The sequence below is a fragment of the Cryptomeria japonica genome, chromosome 9, assembly GCF_030272615.1.
Source record: "Cryptomeria japonica chromosome 9, Sugi_1.0, whole genome shotgun sequence".
Lineage (NCBI taxonomy): Eukaryota > Viridiplantae > Streptophyta > Pinopsida > Cupressales > Cupressaceae > Cryptomeria > Cryptomeria japonica.
The window spans coordinates 748,371,017-748,394,209 of record NC_081413.1 but is presented as its reverse complement, the minus strand read 5'-3'; the positions used below and the strand labels follow the sequence as shown (position 1 = coordinate 748,394,209).

Here is a 23,193-nt window from a genome sequence, read left to right as displayed (position 1 = left end):
TTTTGGTCAAACTGTCATGGTCTACCCAACAACAGTTGTCAAGCATCCATAGGAAGGATGTCACATAGGATCCTATCTACATATCCACCTATGTGGAAATCTACCCAGGCTTGCTCATTTACTAACACATGTTTTCCCTTATTCAACCATGTGACTTTGTATGGCTCCTTGTGTTGTATCCTAGGTAGTTTCAATTTGCTTACTGCTTCCTCTGATATGATGTTATCTATGGATCCCGAATCTATGATCACCTTACATACCTTTCCCATGATTTTACACTTAATCCTGAACAATGCTCTTCTCTGTGAGGCCTCTGTACTATGTGGCTTCTTCATTAACACTCTTTTGATCATCAAGCTCTCACCATCTTCGGAAGCTAGGTTGTCCAATGCTGAAGTTCTGGTATTACCTCCATCTTCTTGAACATAGTTTACCTTCTTTTCACCTCCATAAGATGAACTAGGCTTCTCCGGGCATCTATAGGCAAGGTGGCCCAACTTTTGACAGTTATAGCACTTCATGGTTGAGAAGTAGGACCCTCTCCCTAGTCCATTAGATCTACCTCTACTCGGGTTGCTTGACCCCCTACCCCTATAGTTGGGTTTGCTCTGAGAATCCCCACTTTGCTCAATAAGTTTAGACTCTCCCTGGGATCGTTGATCTATGCTCCTTCCCCCAAAACTGCCTCTATGACCTCTACCATCTCTTCCCCTACCTCTTCCTCTGTTGTTTTGTTCTTGATTTCTCCTACCTTTCTCTTCCACCTTAAGTGCCAATTGATAGCACTTGTGTACTGTTTGTGGGCATAACAAACTCATCTCTTCCTGGATGTTCCACCTTAACCCATTCAAGTACCTTGCCACTTTTATGCTCTCATCCTCTACTACTCTGGATCTCATGCACAGTTTTTGAAACTCTTCAGTGTAGCTACTGACATCTAAGTCTTTTTGTCTCAAGTTTTGTCTTTTCTTGTGAAGTTGTATCTCAATCTTCAGGAAGGTAGGTCTCTTTGATTTTGGCTACCATTGCTTTCTAGGTGGCTAGTTGTTGCTTACCTTCTTTCACCCTTTCCTCTTGGATGAACTTCCACCAAGTTAAGGCTGCCCCTCTCAGCCTTGATTTTATTAGAATATTTAATTATATTTTAGTCACATATATTTAGTTCCTTGTTTAATGGTCATTTAGTTTTTTAGTTAATTAGCTTTTAAGCTTTATTGAGCATTTAGCTTTTTCTTTTTAGTTAATTAGCTTTTAAGCTTTATTTAGCGTTTAGCTTTTTAGTAGTTCACTTTAAACGACTTGTTCTTAATTTAAAACGTTGTCTTGTAATCTCTATATATACGCTTGTATATTGTTGAATAGATTATCCGATTATTGAATCATTCATTCAATTTATTTTTCATGGTATCAGAGCGGGTCGATAGGATTCTTTAAAGTTTGGCGAATTTTTTAATAAAAATTCATGCCCTTCTTTCTAGAATATTTTCCAGAGTTTTTTATTGTTTTTTAATTAAAAAACGATTTTGCTTTTTAGAAGGCTTTTTGAAGGTTTCTGGTTCGTGGGTGAATTTCTATGTTGGGCAGCAGTTCATGTTTTTTTTAGAGTTCTGGAGATTTTTGGGCTTGCAACCTGGTTTTTTTTTGCAGATTGAAAATTTTTCTAGGGTTTCTGCAATTTTCAACTAGGGTTTTGACCCTTCAATTCAAGTCGAAATTTCATTATGTTTTCAGATTCTTGGTGGGTTTTTCGAGAGATTTTATGGGTTGGTCTCATATTTTTCTAGATGCCTCGTTTTCCGTACCTCAAATTTTGTGTCGACAAATTTGCCTTGGAATTAAAAAATAGTTCACAATTTTTGCTATTTCTGTGGACGTTGGGATTTTTGCTATTTTTTTTTTGGCACCATTTATGTTGTTTTAAGTTTGCAGAAATTTTTTAATTTATGGGTTTCTTCCAAACCTCGAAATTCGTGCCTTAGAATTCGTGCCAGAATTCTCCACCAAGGTTTCAGATTTTTTGTGCAGCTGCTTCTATTCTGATTTTTGAATCAGATTCTTCTATCTCATGCTTTCACTAGGTTGACCTCATTCAACTTCCATTTTCGTGATGGCATCTTTGACCAACATCATGTTGGAACATAGTTAGAAGTTCAGTGGCCTCAACCACAACACCTGGAAATAGTGCATGTTCACGATATCTGAATATCATTGCCTTGATCAGATTGATTTAGGCCAAACCTCGTCTTACAGGTCCCAAGGTTTTCATGATTTTTTCCTGAAAATTTGTCAGTCGTTTTTTTAAATTTTTCCACAAAAAATCATGGGAGGGTTTTCACGATTTTTTCCTCAAAAATTGTTCGTTGGGTTTATAATTTTCCCTTAAAATTATCTCATCTGTAATCCACGATATTCGCGTAAGATTTTAATTATCTGGGTTTTACCTTTTTTTCCACAAAAACGATGATTTGTAACCTCAGATTTCTTGGTTTTTCGATTTTCTCCTCAAAATCATAAATTCTCTTTTTGAGGGTTCCTATTTCAGGGTTTGACGGTTTTTTCTTCAAAATCGTGCTTTGTTGCAGTTAGTTTGGGTCGCACCTGCCAGGGTGAACATCTGCAACCGTGGTATCTTGCAGTCAGTTTTGGAGTTGGTACTCTTCTGCAAAAGGGTTTGCCGATTTTTCCTCAAAATCATGGTTTTAGGTTTCAGTTTGGTCACCCAACGTCAGGTTGGATGGATTCTAGTATTCTTGATCATTAACACTTTTCAGATCCAAGGAGGGTCTCCACCGCAACAGAGTGTTCTTTTCATTTGTGATCAAAAGACTTGCAGTGTCTTCTGTAGGGTAGTTAGTAGATAGAATGACCATTAAGGGAGAGTATTAGAATATTTAATTATATTTTAGTCACCTATATTTAGTTCCTTGTTTAATGGTCATTTAGCTTTTTAGTTAATTAGCTTTTAAGCTTTATTGAGCATTTAGCTTTTTCTTTTTAATTAATTAGCTTTTAAGCTTTATTTAGCGTTTAGCTTTTTCGTAGTTCACTTTAAACGACTTGTTCTTAATTTAAAACGTTGTCTTGTAATCTCTATATATACGCTTGTATATTATTGAATAGATTATCCGATTATTGAATCATTCATTCAATTTATTTTTCAGATTTTGCCACCTTAACCCTTTGTGCTTCAGTCACTCCATCACATTCAAAATGGCTTTCTAACCCTTCAATCCACTCTATTAGAGCATCTGGATCCATCTTCCCACTGAAAAGGGTCACTCCTTCTAAGGTCTTACCACTCGTAGCTCTCAAGGCTTTCGAGAATGGTTCTTGCTCAATGACAGGGTCGGGCATGGGGACTTCATTCTCTATTGCCATCATTTTACCCCGATCTCCAACCTTATCATGGACTTCTTCAGTTTTGACTTCTACTTCAACTAGTTTCATTACTAGTTGATCTAATCTCTCTCTAAGTGCCATATTTTCCTCTTCTTGTTCTTCAACTTTCTTAGCCAATTTTGCATTAGTCACCATGTTTGCCTAATGTTGCTTTTCTCCTGAATCTTTTGTTGGCTCTGATACCACTATGATAGGGAGATTGCTAGGAAAGTGTTCAAGAGACTAATTTGCTCAAAAGGTTCAATTCATTACCCAAAGACTTGTTGAGTCTGCTGTATATGTTTATACAATCAGTCTTGTGGTTATAGTGCCAAGTACTCCATGGTTCACTTGCCTAATAAGCTCCCTTCTAGGTGATGACTCTCACCCATGCTCAATCTACTCAAATCACTCACTCCACCCAACTACTCATTCTCAACCCCTGCTCTTGGCATCCAACTTGTTGTTGCCAATGCATATTAGCAAATCCAACATGAACATGTGGGGGCAGCAAAGTTTTGTTCAAGGTTTGCTAGTCAAACTTGGTTTTAGGCTCATAGTCATTTGCTTGCTCAAATGCACCACCAAAGGATCAAAACCTCCAATTTAGGCTATGCACTGTCCAAGGCTCCATCTGACACTTATCACACTGTTTAGGATTGTTCTCCTAAGGTTTCACAAGCCCCTCCTCCTTACAATCGGGTTTGAGTATTCTTTCAAAAACTGCCATTTGTGTGTTATGCAACCAACATGGCCACTAGCTCGTGGAGGGCTAATTGGTCATGTTTTTGTTCACCCTGCCCACCGATGGGCTTCTTGACCATGGAAATTGTTTTGGATGAAGTTAAATAGGTCATAGCAAGGAGATTTTCATGGTTTTAGGTTCCACCAAGTTAGTTTAGTGACTGTCCACAAAAATTGGCTTAAAAGTAGGGTTTTGGAGGGTTTAGGAGTGTAATCACTGGGTTTGTTTCCTTATGCACCTCTTCAAGTGCCTAGACCTTCATGGGACCTCTGTCATGTCTTCAACATGTAATCCCTGCCTCTTCCATTCAAGCATTTTGCCAAACACTTGTCAAAAAAGTGAGAAAACAATAAATTACCACTGTCATTGTCAATGTGTTGCCTTTTACCAGTCAACTGCTACCATCTCTTTAGACCTGCATAATGAAGAGTTTGAATAGGAAGAATACCTCAGAGAGGTCTTCAAAATACTAGAGAAACTCCTATTACATTGCCTTCTCAGTTACAAGGCATGGATGATGCTTTTGGGAGCATTCCAATGAACATTTTACAAACACCATTCACAAAAACAGGGAATTCACTGTTTTGTTTACAAAATGGGAATGTTTGATAAAACAAGCTAATCCAACAAGCCAAGATGATGCTCAACACTCTTGACCATACTTATAGACCACTGCCTCATTGATTTGTTCATTCCAAATTAGTTTTAGATGTAAATCTTGAGTTTTAACCATGAACTAGCCGAGTTGCTCCAACTTGCCTAGTTCTCACTCAAATGCATCTTCAAAACACTTCTCTAGCACAAAATGAAATATATGTACACTATATACACATGAATCAACTTGGCAAAATCCATTGGAAGGATCCCAGACCTGGATCAACCAAGTTGAAGCATTTTAAAACCCCAAGTCCTTGTCAGGACAACAACTACACAGAAAACAAACAATTTTACACAACCACCTTACAAATGAAAAACCAATGAAACAATTACATGGGAAGCTTTATAATATCAACATTTCCACTTCCAATAAGGTACAGTACGGATTTGCATAGCTACAGTACAGACTGTTATTCAAAAGGAAGGAAAAACAAGGTAAAAAACCAGATTTTTGTTCTTTTCTCATTAGTAAAACTTTGTCATTACATTTCCCAACCTTGTCCAAGGAAAAGGAAGGTCTTTTTATAGTGTGACAAAGTAGTTATCAAACCCAGTACGGACATGAGGCTTTCCCAACTACATTTTGCAAGAAAAAACCCAAAAATGACAACTTTTGACCACGTTTCAAACCTAATGACAACTTTTCTTGCTCAATGAAGCATTTTTGACAATCTAACTTTGTCAACTTGTCTAAACAACTTAGACATGCTTAAAAACACCTAACAAACATCTTTCAATACTTTGAAAAGCATTAGAAGTCCTTTTTGGCAATTTTGCACATTTTTGCCAAAAATTGTCAACTCAAGGTCTAAAAGGCAAAACTCGATCTCTAGAGCCCAAAATGAGATCAATACCACTAAACATGACACAAAACAACCTAAAACAACACAATAAACCTAACACAAAACTTTACAAACATAAAAGCATTAAATACTCAAAAATGAGAGTTTTACTCAACTAGGTGCTCGTGCACCACTTATATAAACTATCACATCTATTTCCAATAATACGAGCAGATTTGAAATTCGATTTCTTAGGCCAAGCGAGTACTTTCCCTTCAGAAAATGCTATTTGCAAACCCTTATCTTCTAAGGCAGAAATGGAAATAAGATTTCTTTTAATACTAGGTACAAAGAGAATATCACAGAGTTGTTAGGAAATATCAGAATCTAGTTTTAAAGATGTAGTACCAGAACCTTTTACCGAGTATCGAGCATCATCACCGATTACTACATGAAGGTTGGTGTCCTTTTCAACCAGATCTGAGAGATGCTCACAGAAACCTGAAATGTGTCTGGAGGCACCACTGTCAAGTATCCACGTATTGTTGTTCGTAGGAACATTGCTGGATAGAGCAGAGATAAGAAGATAATCTTCACTTTGTTCGGCAACTTCATTTAAGTTGACTTCCCTTTCCTTTGGATCATTCTGACAATTTCTGGCATAGTGACCATACTTATCACATCTGAAGCAACGAATGTGAGAGGAATCTCTTGACTTCTTCCTTGGATCATAGGAGGAGGATCTAAAATCTTTGCTTCTCTTTTCTTTCTTCCAATGTCCACCTTTCCTAGATTTAGCTAAGAGAACATGATTATCTTTGTGAGAGTTCTTGAGTTTTCCTCTTACCTCAATTCGAGATTCCTCTTCGATGCAATCAAATTGAAGACGCTCAAAGTTGGGACGATCAGCTATTCCACCAATGCTACGAATGAATGGTTCCCATTCATCAGGTAGACCATTTAATGCAATCATAACAAGATCTTTATCCGAGATTTGGCAATCAAGAGTGCTTAGCTTGTCCTTTAGTTCATTGATCTTCATGAAGTAGGCTATGATTAAGTCTTCTTCTTTCATTTTCATGTGAAGAAGCTAATGTCTTAGAGCAAGTGCCCTGCTAAGGTTGTTGACTTCATACATCCCTTCCAAGTGTTTGATCATTTCCCTGGCAGACACAAACTTTGGTATGACAGTGACAAGATGATTCTTGACGGACTCAATTATGATCCTCCTAGCCTTGAGTGAATCTTTCTTGAACTGTTTCAACTCTTCAGCATCTTCTAGAGGAGACAACCTTTCTTCTTCTACAAATTTCAGCAGATCATTCTCTTCAAGGATCAATAGAATACGGACCTTCCAAGCAGCAAAATCAATGGCTCCCTCAAGTCTATCTTCAACCTTCAAACCTAACATTTTAATCTGAAAACAACCAGCAGCTATATGCAACAAATGATTTACTAAAAGTAGAAGTTAGTGACACATTGGCTCTGATACCATGTAATTTTATACCCTAGGATTGTTAATCAGATTTATATCCTTTAATTATGCCCTAGATTGTAATCAGATTTGTAGCATTTTAGTAAATCATAATTCAGTAAAATCAGAAATGAAGGAAGTAAACAAGAGACAAACACAAATACCCTAGGAAAACCTCCAAGGAGGAAAAACCCAACATTAAAGACCCTCAGGTCAAATTATATATTCTCTTGATAGCACAAGTACAATACTTAGCTTCCTTGACAAATTTGAATCCTTCTTGAATGACAGATCTACACTTCTAATCTCTGCACCAAAATTGTCTTTGTCCTCTAGAACTAATTCGCATAAAGTCTGGTCAACTTTGCACCCTCCAAGAGTAGGTTCGCACTTTTCAGGCAGAGCTAATTCGCTGAATGAAGGTGAGTAAAATTGATTTGCAAAGTGTCTTTTATTTATATGCATCTTTAACTTTTATTTTGCAAGTCGGCCTCTTTCATTTTGGCGCCAATGTTTGTTATTGTGGCGCGGGGTTTTAGGATAGGGCTGGGCTTAATCTTAGGGCACGTTACCCTTTAGGATAGGGCCCAGTCCTAAGTGGGTTCGGATGTTGCCTTAAGGCAATCCGAACCCATACATTATCCTAGTTACAAACAACAAATGATAGGTCTAGATTTTGGGGGAGAGAGGAGTGACTGAGATAGAGAGTGGTAGAGAGAGGGGATAGAGGAAGAGTGATAGGGAGATAGTGATGAAAAACTTGTTATTGATGTCAAAGTAATTACTATGTTTGCTTATACAATTGCTATATAGTTGATGATGCCCATACCGTTGTTTGATGATGTTGATCATACAGTGAACATAGAAACAGCATACACAACATACAGATGTATAGTATATACATGACAGTAAGTGTGTATATATATATATATATATATATGACAGCATATAGATGACAGTACATGCAGGTCACAGCAGAATCTGCTATATATATATATATATATATATATATATATATATGACAGCATATAGATATATAGTTGATGATGCCCATACCGTTGTTTGATGATGTTGATCATACAGTGAACATAGAAACAGCATACACAACATACAGATGTATAGTATATACATGACAGTATATATATATATATATGACAGCATATAGATGACAGTACATGCAGGTCGCAGCAGAATCTGCTATATATATATATATATGACAGCATATAGATGACAGTACATACAGGTCACAGCAGAATCTGCTTATATACAACATACTAAAGACTAACTCTATCAATGATTTGTTGTAGACAAAGGACAATTAATATTATGGCGACCTCGTCATATTTATTAGATAAAACACAACAGAGATTATTAAGGTAAATACACTTGTCATTCTATTTGCCACTCACGGGTTGACTTCTTTCATAATTATTAGCGTGGAGTATGGAGGAGGACATGGATAGGAGATGAGTAGATCATGGGTTCGAGGCACAATCATGGCCATAGCAGAAGACACAGCAACTGTGTGATTAGAGACAATTACATTCATTGCATTGAACATCAAATAAAGCTTAATGGAGGATGTGATGAATGGTGCGAAGGAAAGAATATTAAAATGATATGGAGCGATTGCTAATATACAAGAACGCTAAAAAGACGACTTCATGCAAGTTCATAAAGAATTAAAATTATGAAAAGCGATTAAAGTTTTGAATATGAAATCATCATCATATGTGATATAGAAAAATAGCGGCGAATATGACTTAAGAGTGCAGCGATTCATTGTTTGAAGACGTGGAATTGAAAAATATAATAAAGATTAAATTAAGTAGTCTTTATTTGTTTCGGTGGAGATGGTTAATGATAGTTATGAAATATGGCATCGATAATATCGATTTTATTATAACCAACGGTAAACTAATATTAACGTGGCAAGCAAAATTAATGATTAGTCAAAGATACGTTTAGTGGATATTTTTTATGAGGCACAAAGTTGAGGATGTGACTTAATGAAGTAAGGCGCTTATTCTTAAGAGATGCGATGCATCTAAAGAATGTAAGTTTAGTTTATCAAAAGGATACAAGTAATACGATTGTTATTAAAAGACACAATCTTTTAATAAAAAGCCATTTGGATAATATAAAAGAGTGAAAGAAATAGTGTGAAGTATCGATGATGAGAGACTAATTATAAACAAAAAGGAATCTACTGCTGCATACATATGTTGTGAAGTTATTTATGTATACTTATATATAAAAGGAGTGAGAATTATGTTGAAGAAGTTATATCTGAATAATTTCTGAAATTATATAATATATTTCTGAGTCTATACCTCTAAGAATAGAGAGTTCCCAGAAAATTAAAAAGGGAATTGTGATATGTATATGGATAAAAAGAATGTGCAGAACTTGTGTATCAGATAGATATTGTAAATCCTATATAAATTTCTGAAGTATATAGGTGACTAAATACTGTGTTGAATGAGTAAGTCCAAATCAGTGAAAAAAAAAAAGTCTGAAAGTTTCTCAGACTGCAGAGAGAGAGAGTGAAAGGATTAGGTGGAGTTGAAGCTTCAGTCTTGTGAGTTAACCCTCACTAAATCAGTTTAGGGAGTTGGAGCTTCCTGTAGGTTGGAGCCTACAAAGTCAGGTTAGGGAGTTGGTAGTTGGTGTGTCCTGTAGGTTGGAGCCTACAAAGTCAGGTTAGGGAGTTGGTGCTTGGAGTTAGAGCTTCCAGTGGGTAGGTGCCCAAAATACAAGAAAGGGGTTGTGTACCTCTAAATTTATTGTAAAAGAAACTTTTAAATAATTTATTGTGGTTTTCTCCCTCATTGGATTTCCACGAGAAAAAGTATTGTGTTCATTATAATTTGTATCATTTCAGTTTGATTTAAAGATTAAAAATAAAACTATAATATACTGATTCACAACCCCCCCCACCTCTCAGTATATTTGAGTGCTCTTCAGATAGATAGGTCTAAAATTCGGGGCAGATAAAGTGAGTGAGATAGAGAGGGTGAGAGAATGCTAATAGGAGCCTAATGATTACTAAATAGTAAAATTTGACTAAATCTGAAAATTTAAAATTCATTGTAACAATGAGCAAATAACAATGAGAAAACCTTGAGCAAATAACAACGAGAGAATTGAAGCACAGTTATGGAGAGAATTGAAGCACGGGAACAAGGGGGGTTACCGTCTGAACTTTCCTCTAAAACAAAACAATGTCTTTTTCTCTGTCATATCCTCTGGCGTGCAATATTTTGATTTTCTGAATATGCCTTGAAGATTATCAGTGAGGTTACTAATGCTGTAATCTCTGTCTAAGAGCTCATTATTTATATTCTAACTTTTCATAATGTCATACCCACTTAGAATTTCAAACACGTCTGTTCAATTAAAGACAACCAGAAACAATCAAATACTAATTCTTTGTTGCATTGAAGAAGGCATGGGAAATTAATAAATTGGAATCCAATAATGCATGCACTCTTTTTTCAGAGTTCTTTGCTTCCTAGGACAGATACAGTGTGGTTCTACTACAAAGGGTTACCTTTGAAATAGTAATAGTTGTTTGGAAAGCCTCATTTTGACTTTGCTTGGATATCTTTTTTAAGCATGTCTTTTCTAGTTGTATTTTAACTGTTCATCTTTTGCAGCCCCATTAATCAATTGTGATCATCCAAGGACTTTAATATAATTTCTTCCTTACCATATTCATTTATACTGTCGAATAAAATTGTTTTAATTTTACAATACGTATCATGTTTTTCTGTTTGGTTGCAACCTTATTCTGATCACCAACCTGTAGTTCTGGTTTAGCAGGGAATGGGTATAGGTTGAGGAAACACAGATTTGTTGTAACCCTATGTATGCTTTCGTATAGAAAACTCCATTCATAAAATAAAATAAATAAACAAAATAAAAAATTGAAACGGAAAATAACCGTTATATTAATTTTATGTAGATAGTCAGCATTCAAATAAGCAAAAAATAACAATACATGATCCAAAATATTATAGGTTTTCAAATGAATTTTCTATGTCATGTTGCTTATAGAGCACTTTAAGGAATCGCGTGGTTTGGTCATATTGAAAATATTATCATTATGAAAAGAAAAAACTCTCTATTTCAGATCTGGACTTGTACCATTTGACAAAATATTTTTGTGATGCATTTTCCTGCCTTTTGAAACCAATAATATTGGTATTCAGCAGTGTTCGTAGACATTGAAACATATTATTAGAAAACATGTTATTTTGTAATTAGCACTTTCTTTTACACTACAAAAAGACAGGCACTTACTTCAACTTGTACTCATGTTTTCTATACTCGTAAAAAAAAACATTAGCACTTATGTTCCATTCTCTGCTGCAATGCCTTTATGTTCCATTCTCTACTGCGATGCTTCATTCCTTCCATTACTTACAGAAGGCAGGGACTCTAGCTCCATCAAAGCTCTTGTTTTTTGTTTATGTCTATGTAAATGATTATACATTCTCTTATTATTTAGTATTCTTATTATAATCCATTTTCAGTTGATTATTTTAGTTTTATGGATAGCTAGAGTCTTATATGGCTTGATGATAACATATTGATAGGGTGCAGAGCACTTTTCCTATTAACATTGATCTTAAAGTTTCTTGGAGCTTGGAGCCTTTCTCTTCATTTGAAATCATGAAAAGAATGTCTATTGTAAAAATAATATAAAAGTAAAAGAGGTTGAAATATTTTCCTTCTTATAGAAAGAAGGATATCTTATAATATAAATTCATCTATTTTGTTAAAGAAAAAATCATATACTTGTTAAACCAGAAAACTAAATGTGTTTAAAACTCATTAAATTAAAATCCATATTCAAATTTAATTGGTTATCTTAATCGTTAGTATACTAAACTAAATTAATGCTACGTCACTTTAAAAAAAAAATTGAAGCAGCCCCTTCGATTGGGAAGTACTAAAGATTGGATGATTACAATCATATACGCTTTGAGAACTTCTTGTGGTTACATAATCAATATTTTACTGCAGGTTTACCATACCAAAGCTAGATCAGGGCATTCAAATGGTGAATTTCTCCAAGTACGTTCTAGCCTTTGCCTATATTTGGTCTCATCATTAAGGATGTGTCAATACCCTCTTGTTTCCAAAACGTGTGAACAGACAAGGGAAATGTCATCAGGTTATCTTGTCATTGATTGAGCACGCACCCCTAGAACATGCCAAAATCATGCATGGTTTCCTAGGGATGCCCAAGAACCTTTGAGATTTCCCATGACCATTCTGGAGATGACTAGATGTCTCCATGGTCATCAATTTCTGCTCCATGTTTTTTAAATAAGGCTAAACAAAAGATAGGTGATGGGGGCACAAGGGGAGGAGGGAGCACCCACAAGACCCCTTAACACCCCTTATAAAACCCTAGACGCTCGCTATAACTCATTCTCACTTCCACTTGCAACCCATAGCTAGAAAAAAATTGATTATATCACAAACTTTCAGAATTTTCGAGCTTTAACAGTACGAAAATCTAGCAGATTATGATGAAATGCATACATATGTCCAACACCACACCCAGTTCTTCCTTGTTAACACTAAACCATCCTCTGATCCAAATATCCAGATATCTATTACCAAAATACAACAGAATCATATCATAAAGTTCGTCAAAAGCAAGAAAAACCTGTCCCTCAAAAATGCAACCATACGTAATTGCATCACAGTCACCAACACTAAGCAGAAAGAAGCATTGAAACAATTTAGTTAACCCCAGCAGATCACACATTGCACATGGACTTCCACGATTAATGCTTAAAAAAACAAATAGCATTTGACATAATGTTTGAGACAGACAAAGTGAACAAACAATGAACAGAAGATCTTGTTTCCAATTTAAAGTAGTACAAGACATCACTCACATCCTCCATGAATTACAAGAAAAAAAGTCCTTCTGGATACATCCTAAAAGAGACACAAGTACAATTTCCAGATTAATGGTTTTTTATAGCTACAGATACTAATGAACCTCATTTCCATCATGCAAAACATAAATCAGACAAGCAAAAGTAGATATAAGATAAATAATGAATGCACCGTACAACAATGAAGCATATGATCTGAAACAGTTAATACCTGAAACATATGGCAGGACACACAATTGAATAATGCCAACAGCTTTTCATATCTATTCTCTAATCCATAATTCAATACTGCATAACAAAAATAAAGGATGATTACCAATTGATTCAATGCAGAAACGAGTTATCCAAGTAGATGGTCACTTTTTAACTCAGTCTATCAAACCATATTATAATATATATTATTGTTCCAAACAGATAGGATACATAAGAAGTTTGCTACAACATACTGTCATACTGATGAGTTTTTTTTCCATCCCATGGAATAGTTTTATACAAGAGAAAACCAAGTTTGTTACATATAGTGTTTTTCTAATTATTAGCATAAGAGTTGCACTCAATTCTACGCAAAACCACACATGCAATAATCCAGATGTGACAGTTTAAATCACATTGTCCTGGACAAATAGTTATTTATACTAGGATATGACGAAATTGTTTTAAAAAGAACCAGCCAAGAATGATTTGCCCTTGGAAATACCAGGTGGAATAGCTCAATCTCTTGAACAAAGCCCGAAGCAGAAAATGGCATTGATAACTTTTGACAGTTGCACCATCTCAGAAACATGTTTTAATGCAACGGACTCCTCCATCTGGCTACCTCCATGAAAAGACTCTCAAATGCAGTAAGCATGCACCTTTGAGCTCGTGATAATGGGAAAAATAGAACCCCAAACTGTAAGTGAGCTTCATCTCTGTTCAAATATTTCACTTTCTATAATTGAGGCAAATTTCCCCCATCATCTACAGGACCCAAATTAAACGAAACGCCTATCAATGCAAATGAGAGCCCAACCAACTTTCCTTATCAAACTTTCATTGGATTGCAGCAACCCTCTGCTGCAATCCATCTCATTGGATAACCCCCACCTTGCCTGCTGACAACTTCATCATTCCCATCTGAAAGAGGATGAAAGCCCAACAGATGGAAATGTGAGCTGGGTTGGTGATTAAGATACGATACACCTTGTGAATAATGGTAGCTTGTTACATCAGTAGAGGACTGTGACAAGCTTGTAACTTCTGAGCCTGATAGTGCAGAATTACCCTGTGCCTCCTGTGCAGAACTTGTATTTCCATTTTCAGAATTCAAAGCTTCAGACCCTGATGAACTAAGTGACTGTTCATGCAGTCCTGATAACTTTCCATTCAGAGCATCAACTTTTGAATCTAACTTCTTTGTGTTAAGAAAGCGGCCACCACATCCCCTTGCCCGTCGCATTGCATGACGATGACGAGACTCATGTAGATATGGCTGTAAAACAGCCAGCAAAATTGAGACAAATATATCAATATTCTTTATTTCCCAAATAACAAGAGCATATGCCACGCTATCAACAGCTAACTGATTCATATGTTCACTTTGGAGAATGAAATCCTCCATATTTGTTGACACATTAGGGGATTTACGAATAAAAATCTGAACATAAATTTGTTATGTGCATTGGAAATAATGATAATAACAAGAGTTCCTCACCTTCCGGATTTTAGGGACTTTATTTTCCAATTCTGCTTTGGCACGAGATTTACGGCGCCGCAAAATTCCATGGTATTGTTTTGCATTGACATAAACCGGTTCATCTTCAATGACATCTGATGGCAAAGGTATGCGAGCTTGCTGCACCCCAAGTATGTGGGGATGAACCTGAAATAATAATTTAAAACTGACAAATGAAATAAAATAGAATGTTTCAAGATTGCATCCACAAACACTGGCACCTTGTTTCCATTATAATACATCTACATTATCAGATTAGTAAAGTGAAAAGTCATCGTATTCCTCTTGTTTGCTTACCCATTCACCTGGGTTTCTTAAAGCATAAATTGCAGCAAACTTGACCCTCCAATATTTCTGCTTGAGTGTTTGCTAAATATTTTTCATGTAAAATTTTAAGATATATGCATAACAATTATCACAATTCATTAATTAATACAAAAAGGCCACACAATGGGCCCTCACATTTGAGATTCAAAAGTGTAAGATCACAAAATGCTCTGCTGTCAGCGTCTCAACAACAAAAACATACTAAGATCGTACGAGTATTCTTCCTGAAGAGTTTTCCTTTTTGTATGAAGAGCAACGTATTAAGACCAACAGGACAAATTTGAGTAGCTCTCATAATATCCTAATTAGAATTTAGAGTCCTATTCTGATCATAACAACAATGACCTCTTGCTTATTTGAAATATATCTACTCCAAAAGTCATCATTTCCATCAAGGGTCTAATAGCAAGAAACTAGCACTTCAAGTGAACACAAGTATTTTTTGATTGCAATGGATGGAAAGATCTAGCACTTATAAAGGATGGGGGATCAGCTGGTATTTAAGTAACTATTTTCTTACATTTTTTGCACACCTCTGTACGGAGAACAAGGTAAAACATTTTAGAGAGAATTCAGACTATCACATGGAGAAGATATGGTGGCCAACCTGCAGCTACTCAAATTGCTCTGAGTGGTCCAGAGAAGGCAAAAATCTAGAGAATGGAGATTATAATATCCAATTCCCTTCTAGTAACTTTCTGATTAGTAGTAACTAACCCAAGTCTACGCTGGTTTCATTTTTGTGTGCTAGAAGCATTTGGTAAATACACAATGAAAGGAACCTTACGAGTTAAATAATATGATAATTCATAACCATGCATCTCTCCTAACACAATGAAGTGTTCAATAAAGAAATAGTGGCTATGTTCTGACCCCAATTGTATGCATCTCTGATTAATTGTGGCAAGCAAAGTGAAGGTCTATGCTAAATTTTTGGTTAGCTAAGTAAACAAGCTTTACAAAAAATTTAATATCTCAAAAAACTCTTTTAAACAATGTCATCACTAGAGTTCTGAAGACAGAAATCAAGAGGTCCACGAAAAGAAAATGGAGAAAATCACATATAGTTTTAAGGAGATGTTTCGAGGTCATTTTGATTTTCTACAAAGCTTCTTTTTCGCTGTCAGGTCTCAAATTGGAAAAACTATTACAAATGCAGGTCTAAAATGTGAAGGAAAAACATATCAACTTGATTAGCTTACTCTATAACAGATAAATGATCTCCCTTAAATAATGAAACCTCAAAATTAACTTGAGCTTTGAAAGGATTTGGAATCCAAATGATGAGTCTAATATGGGAGCAAATTGGGAGCTTCGATACTTACTTTTCCGGTAGTTTTAAGAAGTCAATGAACTATTATTTTCTTGCTTTGACTATTTTGAATGTAAGCATTGGAGGGGACTTCAATTTCCATTAGACTATCCCAGACACGGGGGCATTAAGCATTCTTTGGAAGAGTGCAGTCCATACACAAATGCTGACAGGTCAGTGTGACAATGTCAAAATCTGCGTAGCTATAGAATATCTGAGTCTTCTCACTTTTCTACCTGTAAGAGATTAATTATAGGGAAAAATGCATGTCACCACATAGTAAGGAAACTGGAAATGTTAACCATATTGCATGTAGTTATAGAATGGAACCAATTGCTCCTAGAAAGCAAGTTCATCAATATTGACCGTCTCCACCTAATGTATCTCATGACTCATGGGACACTTATAGAGGAGCAACAAAATTGTATTGACAGCATGCATTTCTTATGGCAATGAGATGATATAAAGGGTTTATAGGTAATGTTATTTCAAATTCACTAACACAAAAGGATGAAACATGAGCTTTTCATGTACTCGCCATTTACCACCTAGTGTGCCTAAGGACTTCATCAAGACTATACAAAGTAACCCTGCTATACCCCAGCTCAGACGAGTTTACAGATGCAAAGAAAGGGAAGACTGATCAGTTAGAAATAATATCCTCTTCAAAACTCACATAAGCTTAAGGAATAAGTCCACTTTCACTCAAAAAGCCCTTAAGCATGGGCATGAATCCAGCTCTGCAGTGCTTGTCAACCACCAAAAATCCTAAAAGAATATGATTACTCCTACTAGAATAAGAATTCTAGCACCGTAAGGTTTGTAGTTGAGTGTCACACTTATCAGCATAACAAGGTGATTCATTCCTTCACAGGGTCTTCTATCACAGGTAAATACAAACTAGAAGTGGGGAGTTATAACCATGAATGTCATCTTAGAAGTATCAATATCAAATGATAAAGATTATATCTTTCTTGTGAAAGACCAGTTAACAAAATATGTTCACTTCATCACTATGACTAAATCTGGATCCATTGCATGCAAATTTATTTTTAGACCTTCCAACACATCTATAAGTTGCATAGGTTCTCAATTTCTCTTACTACATCTTAACAAAGGACCACATTCTCATAGTAATTTTGGCAAGAACTATTTAGGCCAGCATGGATCTCCTTCGAGATGAGTATTTCCTACCACCCTCAAACGGATAGGATGGCAGGGGCAGCAAATAAAAATTAGAAGCTATTAAAGCAGGTATGCAAGCAACAAACATATTAAGTAGTTGAAATGATTGTAACTAGTAGAAAACTAGAATAACGTTGCATATCACTTGGCCCTAAAGATAACCCCCCATCAATTCATCATATAGTTATAAAGTTTTCATCACCCAAGGATTTAATACCTAGAATGGCAAAGGTTCCTGTAGCAATTGATGTCCTACAATAGATGTGAAATGTATTATATAGCTTAAGGAAAATTTAGCAATTAGCACAAATAGGATGCAGAACAAGTAGACCAACCCAACACTAAAGGTCATTTTGAGGAAGGGAATATGGTATCTGTTTACCTACAACCAGACATGCAAACAGAAAAGAAAGAGAAGGGCAATAAATAACTATAACTAAGGTATTATGGGCCTTATAAGGTTAAGGCAAAGGTTAAGGAAGTTGCTAATGCTTTGCACATACCAAACTTGGGAAAGTCACATGATGAATTTCATATTTCATGTCTGAGCTACATGTAGAAAATGAGGAGGGAAATTTGATCTTGAAACCCAAAGGTATCACTATGGAGGACCATACATTTCTCAAGATCAAGGAAACTGGTACGATATAGGCCAAAAGGAAGGGACTTCTACTGAAGGATTCAAAATTAAAATCTAGAGAATTTTTGGAGAAGTACCCAATGTTGGATATAATCATTTATAGTTTTGGGTTTATATTCCTACCCTGTGCTTCTACGTCTCTTTGATCAACCATTCCTAATCACATTGATTAGATGGTAGTTGCTTTGGTGGTTGATGGGTGGTTAAACTACCTCTTTGTATTTATATGTACATTGATTCAGCGTGTGAATGAATGATAGAGGGCCACTTATGAGATTACATTGTGTGTATTTCATTGTCATGGATCCCCTTCTCTATCATTCTTCTTCCTCTTCAATCCTGTGAGTGTGAATGGGTGTGTGTTTCAACATCAACATGTGGCATCAGAGCACTCTAGGTGGTTAAAGAAGAAGTAGTTGAAGCCTGTGTGCTGTGAGAAGACTGTTTGTGTAACGTCCCCCTTCGGGATTCTCCTTAATTTAGTCCTGAAACAACAATTCTAACTTGAAGTGAGTTGTAATACATTAATAAATATAACTTTATCAAAATTGACTATATTTCATTATAATATTCGACTTAAAGTTTTAAAGCTAGTTTGGAAAAGTAGTACTTATCTTGATAAATTTTCTGATTTGAGATATATGTTTCTATATTGTAAACATCCCCTTAGACCATCTGATTGACATCTCACAATTAGTGGAGAGTGGGTAAAAAAACAAATAATTTTCCCAAACAAAAATCTTCAATCTTCAACCTGTTGTTGACTCTTCTTAGACCATTGTTGACCTTTTGGTAATGCTAATTGTTCAAATCACAATCAATAATCTGCAAGGCTTAAGTGGGGCTAAAATAAAAACCACAGCCCATATTCAAAAGGCTTCCAAGTGGGTCCCATTCCCTTTAGTGGAGCTGCTGCTAAAAAAACAATAATAATTGTGAAATCTCCAAACCTTTATTAATTGCTGCAAACACTGTTTGAGAATTCATTTATTACAGGAATATGGATGATTGTTGTGTGGGGCCCACAAAGCACTTTGGCAAGCTTATTCTAATACTAATTAATCTGAATTTCTATTGAATTAATTTTCCTTTAATTCTGATATCTATGTCAGATCAAAGCCCCCCACGTGGTATTCCTTCCTTTATAATCAGCTTCCACATTGCAAGCTAATTATAAAGGCTACTGAATTAATATATATTTTCTGAGTTCTGTTTGAATCCAGTAGGATTATTCCCATAGAATATAATAAAACCAAAAGCAAAATCCCTTCGTCAGGGAATGGTTTGATATCATTGCTGTAAATTGATTATCATATAGATCGATGTTGTCATTGCCTGACTTCCCTCTTTAGAATGATTCTTGATTTTGCCTCTCTATATCTTGTACTTGGATATAATAGGTTGCGTTCCTAAAAGACACCTCTCGTATCTATTCATAATCACTTCTTTTTCCTATAAGCTAATCGCAGCATTCCAAGTACTAATCGCTGCATGATCCAGATCGGTAATGATATAAAGGTTATTATAATCGCTGCTCCCCCACGTATTAATTATCGCATATTATATTCACTGACCACTTCAATATTATTAGTCACGCTGGTCTAGGCTCATCTTTATAGTTATTAATATAATCACTTCTTAGTCTGATCGTTGACTACTGTTATCGTAATGATTCCATCTTTTATCTTATAATTGTTTCATAGATTCAAATCGCTGCCCATGATATTATCGTTGAAGAATGGAATAGCAATCGTCCATTATCTTTTCTCATTGATATTTAGTTGTTACTGTTAAACAATGATAATTAGTTATCGTTGGGTCTTCTTATTCTGAGTCTCCTTGGTTAGCATAACAAATGATTTCTGTAGGGTAAGGTAGATTATCGAGTTGTATATTATCGCACCATATTTAATATGAATTAGTCTTCCATCTCGAGCGTCTTTATCAATCTTTACTTTTGATCTCATCCTTTGCACAGATAATTGCAACTCTTTGTTAATCCCTTCATATAGAAACACTTGAGTGTCGTGATGGAAGAAGGAAGCCCGTGCTAATAACAATTCACCGTAATTCCTTCCTCTACTCCCGATGAACGCTTAGCCTGCAAGTCTTTATGACTTTGGTCTTATTGATCAGGATCATATATCCAGATCATCCACTATCCCCTATTCACATCATTTATAAAGATAATACAAGGAGCTTTCTTAATGTTAACAATACTTGAAGAGGTTCAGTTTGGGGACATCACAGTTTGATTCTGGTTTGTTTTGTTTTTGCAGTAGAAGGGAGGCTGGATATTGGGTCTCCAAAATGTTTGCATCTTCTTAGAAGACAAAAATCTGAATCCTACGCTTTTCTAAATTCCCGTGGGCATGTCAATTGGCACTTGCAGCTTATGACATTAAAACTCATGTTATTGTTTGTCAATTAAAAGAGTCGTTTGTGCTTATGTTTTTGATTGCTGTTGTTATTCCATGTTGCATGAATCTTGGTGCTGTTTATGAAGACTGCGTAAGTGTAGGCATGTAGAGGAAGATGAGAAGTTGATTTGCAGAGCAAAGTTTGGTATATGATCGTGCACAAGTCTCCAAACAGCACCAAAGCATGGTCTAAGATTCTGATGTGGCTGGCAAAGTAAATTTAAAAGCATTTATATGTTTACTCACCTAATCTCAGCCCTTTGTTTTTAGGATGTTCTCTATATAAGAGATTTCCTCCCCTCTCTTTCCCATATAGCAACCTTGAAGCATACTTACATTCTGCCAAATTGACTTTAGCCTACATCAAGCTAACATCATCACAACCACATCTGTTCACCATTGAGTCCTTGTGCAAGCTTGATCAATGGAGATAGGAGAACAATGAAGATCAAACCCATGTGAATGTGTGAAGGTATCATTTGAGTTGTTTTGTGATTTTACATGTTTGATGGTTCTTCATTGATGTGTTGTTGAATTTAAATTGTAGATCTAGGATTTTGTGGTTGGAACTAGGGTTTGCAATATTGAGAATTCAAATTCAATATATACACTTGCTACATAAAATTCTCTGACTTATCCCTTGAGCACCAGCCACGAGTTGGAGAAAAAAAGGAGAAGAAGCTGGCTTCAATTCTTGTAGCAGTACTTTCCTTGCTGTCCACCAGAATGCCACCTTCATTTGTATCAGCATATAAATGTCACTGAAACTCCAGCCAGTATTTAAGGATCCTACTAGGTCGTGGTAAATAATAAATTATTATTTTCAAAATTTGTTGTTTAAACCATGTTAAAACCAAATTTGTTCATATTGATCTTACACATCTCATGTAGATGAATTGATGTAAAATTTTCATGAGAAACCCACTAGTCCCATGTCCAAGTCTCAGGAAAGCCAAAGCCTAAGTTGCTGGTTCAGGTTTGGGCTCTGGTACATGTTCAATGTTTGGGTACACAATATCATAAATTTATTTTTTCCCAGGTTCAGGTATGGGTTTGTTCATACATGCACAAGTACACACACGAGTGTCTGTGTTTGTTCATACATGCACAAGTACACACACGAGTGTCTGTGTTTGTTCACATACATATATTACATATGTATATTCCGAAGAATCTCAATCATATCCTCTAGGAAGCGCAGGGCCACAACCAAAGTCCCACAGTTGCATCTCTGCCAATGTCGTCATCCTAATTGCTATCTTCTTCTTAATCTCCATTTATGTTTATTAACCAAAGGGATCACTGCCAATGTATCACTTAGGGCCACAGATATACCTCTTAGTCACCACTTTTATTAATCTGTATCAAGAGGTATGTCTGACTAATTAATAAAAGTGGTGACTAAGAGTGGCCTCTATTCATGAAAAGGTACGGTGAGGTATTGTTGTGACCATTTCACACATCGCCCCATTTGAAATGGGGACCCCCTCTTTTTCGCTCGCTTTTCGCTTCGCTTTTAGGGTTTTGTCAGTCGGTCAATTGTCTGGATTTAGGGTCAAGCCTTAGGGTTTTAATTGCCGTCTTTTCAGGCCAGAATCCAGTCAGTTTTGAGAGCTTTTGAGCTTCCTTTTGTAGAATGCAAATTTTGAATGCAATGATTTCACCAAAATGGTCTATTTTCAATTGGAATTTTGAGTGCAGAGCTTAAATTTGTCTAAGTGTTGAAGATGAAGTGTGAATTTTTGTCCAATTGAGTAATTTTGACCAAATTTTGACTTTTTTGATTTTTGATCCCAGGCATTGAGAATGATTCGTTTTTGCCTCGTGAATTGATTAAACTTGTGAAATCATGTTATTTTGACCTGTAAGAGCAAAATCGCTCCTGTCCCTCAGTGAAGGACCGGAGCTCAAAATCAAATATTGCCGTGTACTTGCAGGATTTTAACGACTTGATGATTTGAAGAGGTCCAAGGAGATATGTTTTATCAAATGAATATAACTTGAAGTGCCGACATGAAGGAGAATGGTCCAGAATGCCAAAATCGCTCCTGTCCCTCAGTCAGGGACCAGGGCGAAGTACATGGTAGCTCCCATCCCTCTCCCAGGGACCAAAGCGATATTCTTCATAGGGCATGTTCTGGACGAAAATCAAGCAAGTTATAAGTTTGAAGGCAAGAAAGACGACGAGATGAACTCATTGAAGATAAATTGAAGATTACCAAATGTCAGCAAGGGACCTCAAATGCCTAGTTCGCTCCTGTCCCTCAGGAAGGGACCAGAGCGATTTTTGTCTAAGGCAAATTTCTTGCTAAATTACAATCAAACCCAAGGCATGGATGAATGGAATGAAATGTTACGAATCCGTTGAAGGTAATTTTAGAGGTTAGCAATGTGATGTGGAGCCTACAAGAGCAAGATCGCTCCTGTCCCTCTCCAAGGGACCAGGGCGATATAATGGTTATATTACCGTTCCTCCAAGTTCAGGACACTCCAAGGCGAAGAACAAGGTGGTGAGGACATTTTAAGGTATCTCCATCAAGCACAAAGTCACAAAGGTCGCCAAGTTAAAGAATTTGCATCAAGACACCTAATTCGCTCCTGTCCCTCAGGAAGGGACCAGAGCGAAATTTGCATGAAG

General features: G+C 36.1%; 1 protein-coding gene across 2 annotated transcripts in view; it reads right to left on the bottom strand.

The window, feature by feature from the left end:
• Positions 1-13,331: 13,331 nt before the first annotated feature.
• The window catches only part of LOC131064656 (nuclear transcription factor Y subunit A-1), a 92,075-nt gene continuing 82,213 nt past the window's right edge, over positions 13,332-23,193 (bottom strand). For both annotated transcript variants that reach the window (XM_057998884.2, XM_057998883.2), the window contains exons 6-7: positions 14,651-14,818; positions 13,332-14,428 (exon numbers count right to left, since the gene is read on the bottom strand). In XM_057998884.2, coding sequence (XP_057854867.2) covers positions 13,982-14,428; positions 14,651-14,818 — 615 coding nt within the window. In that variant the 3' untranslated portion in view covers positions 13,332-13,981. The remainder of the gene's footprint in view (positions 14,429-14,650; positions 14,819-23,193) is intronic.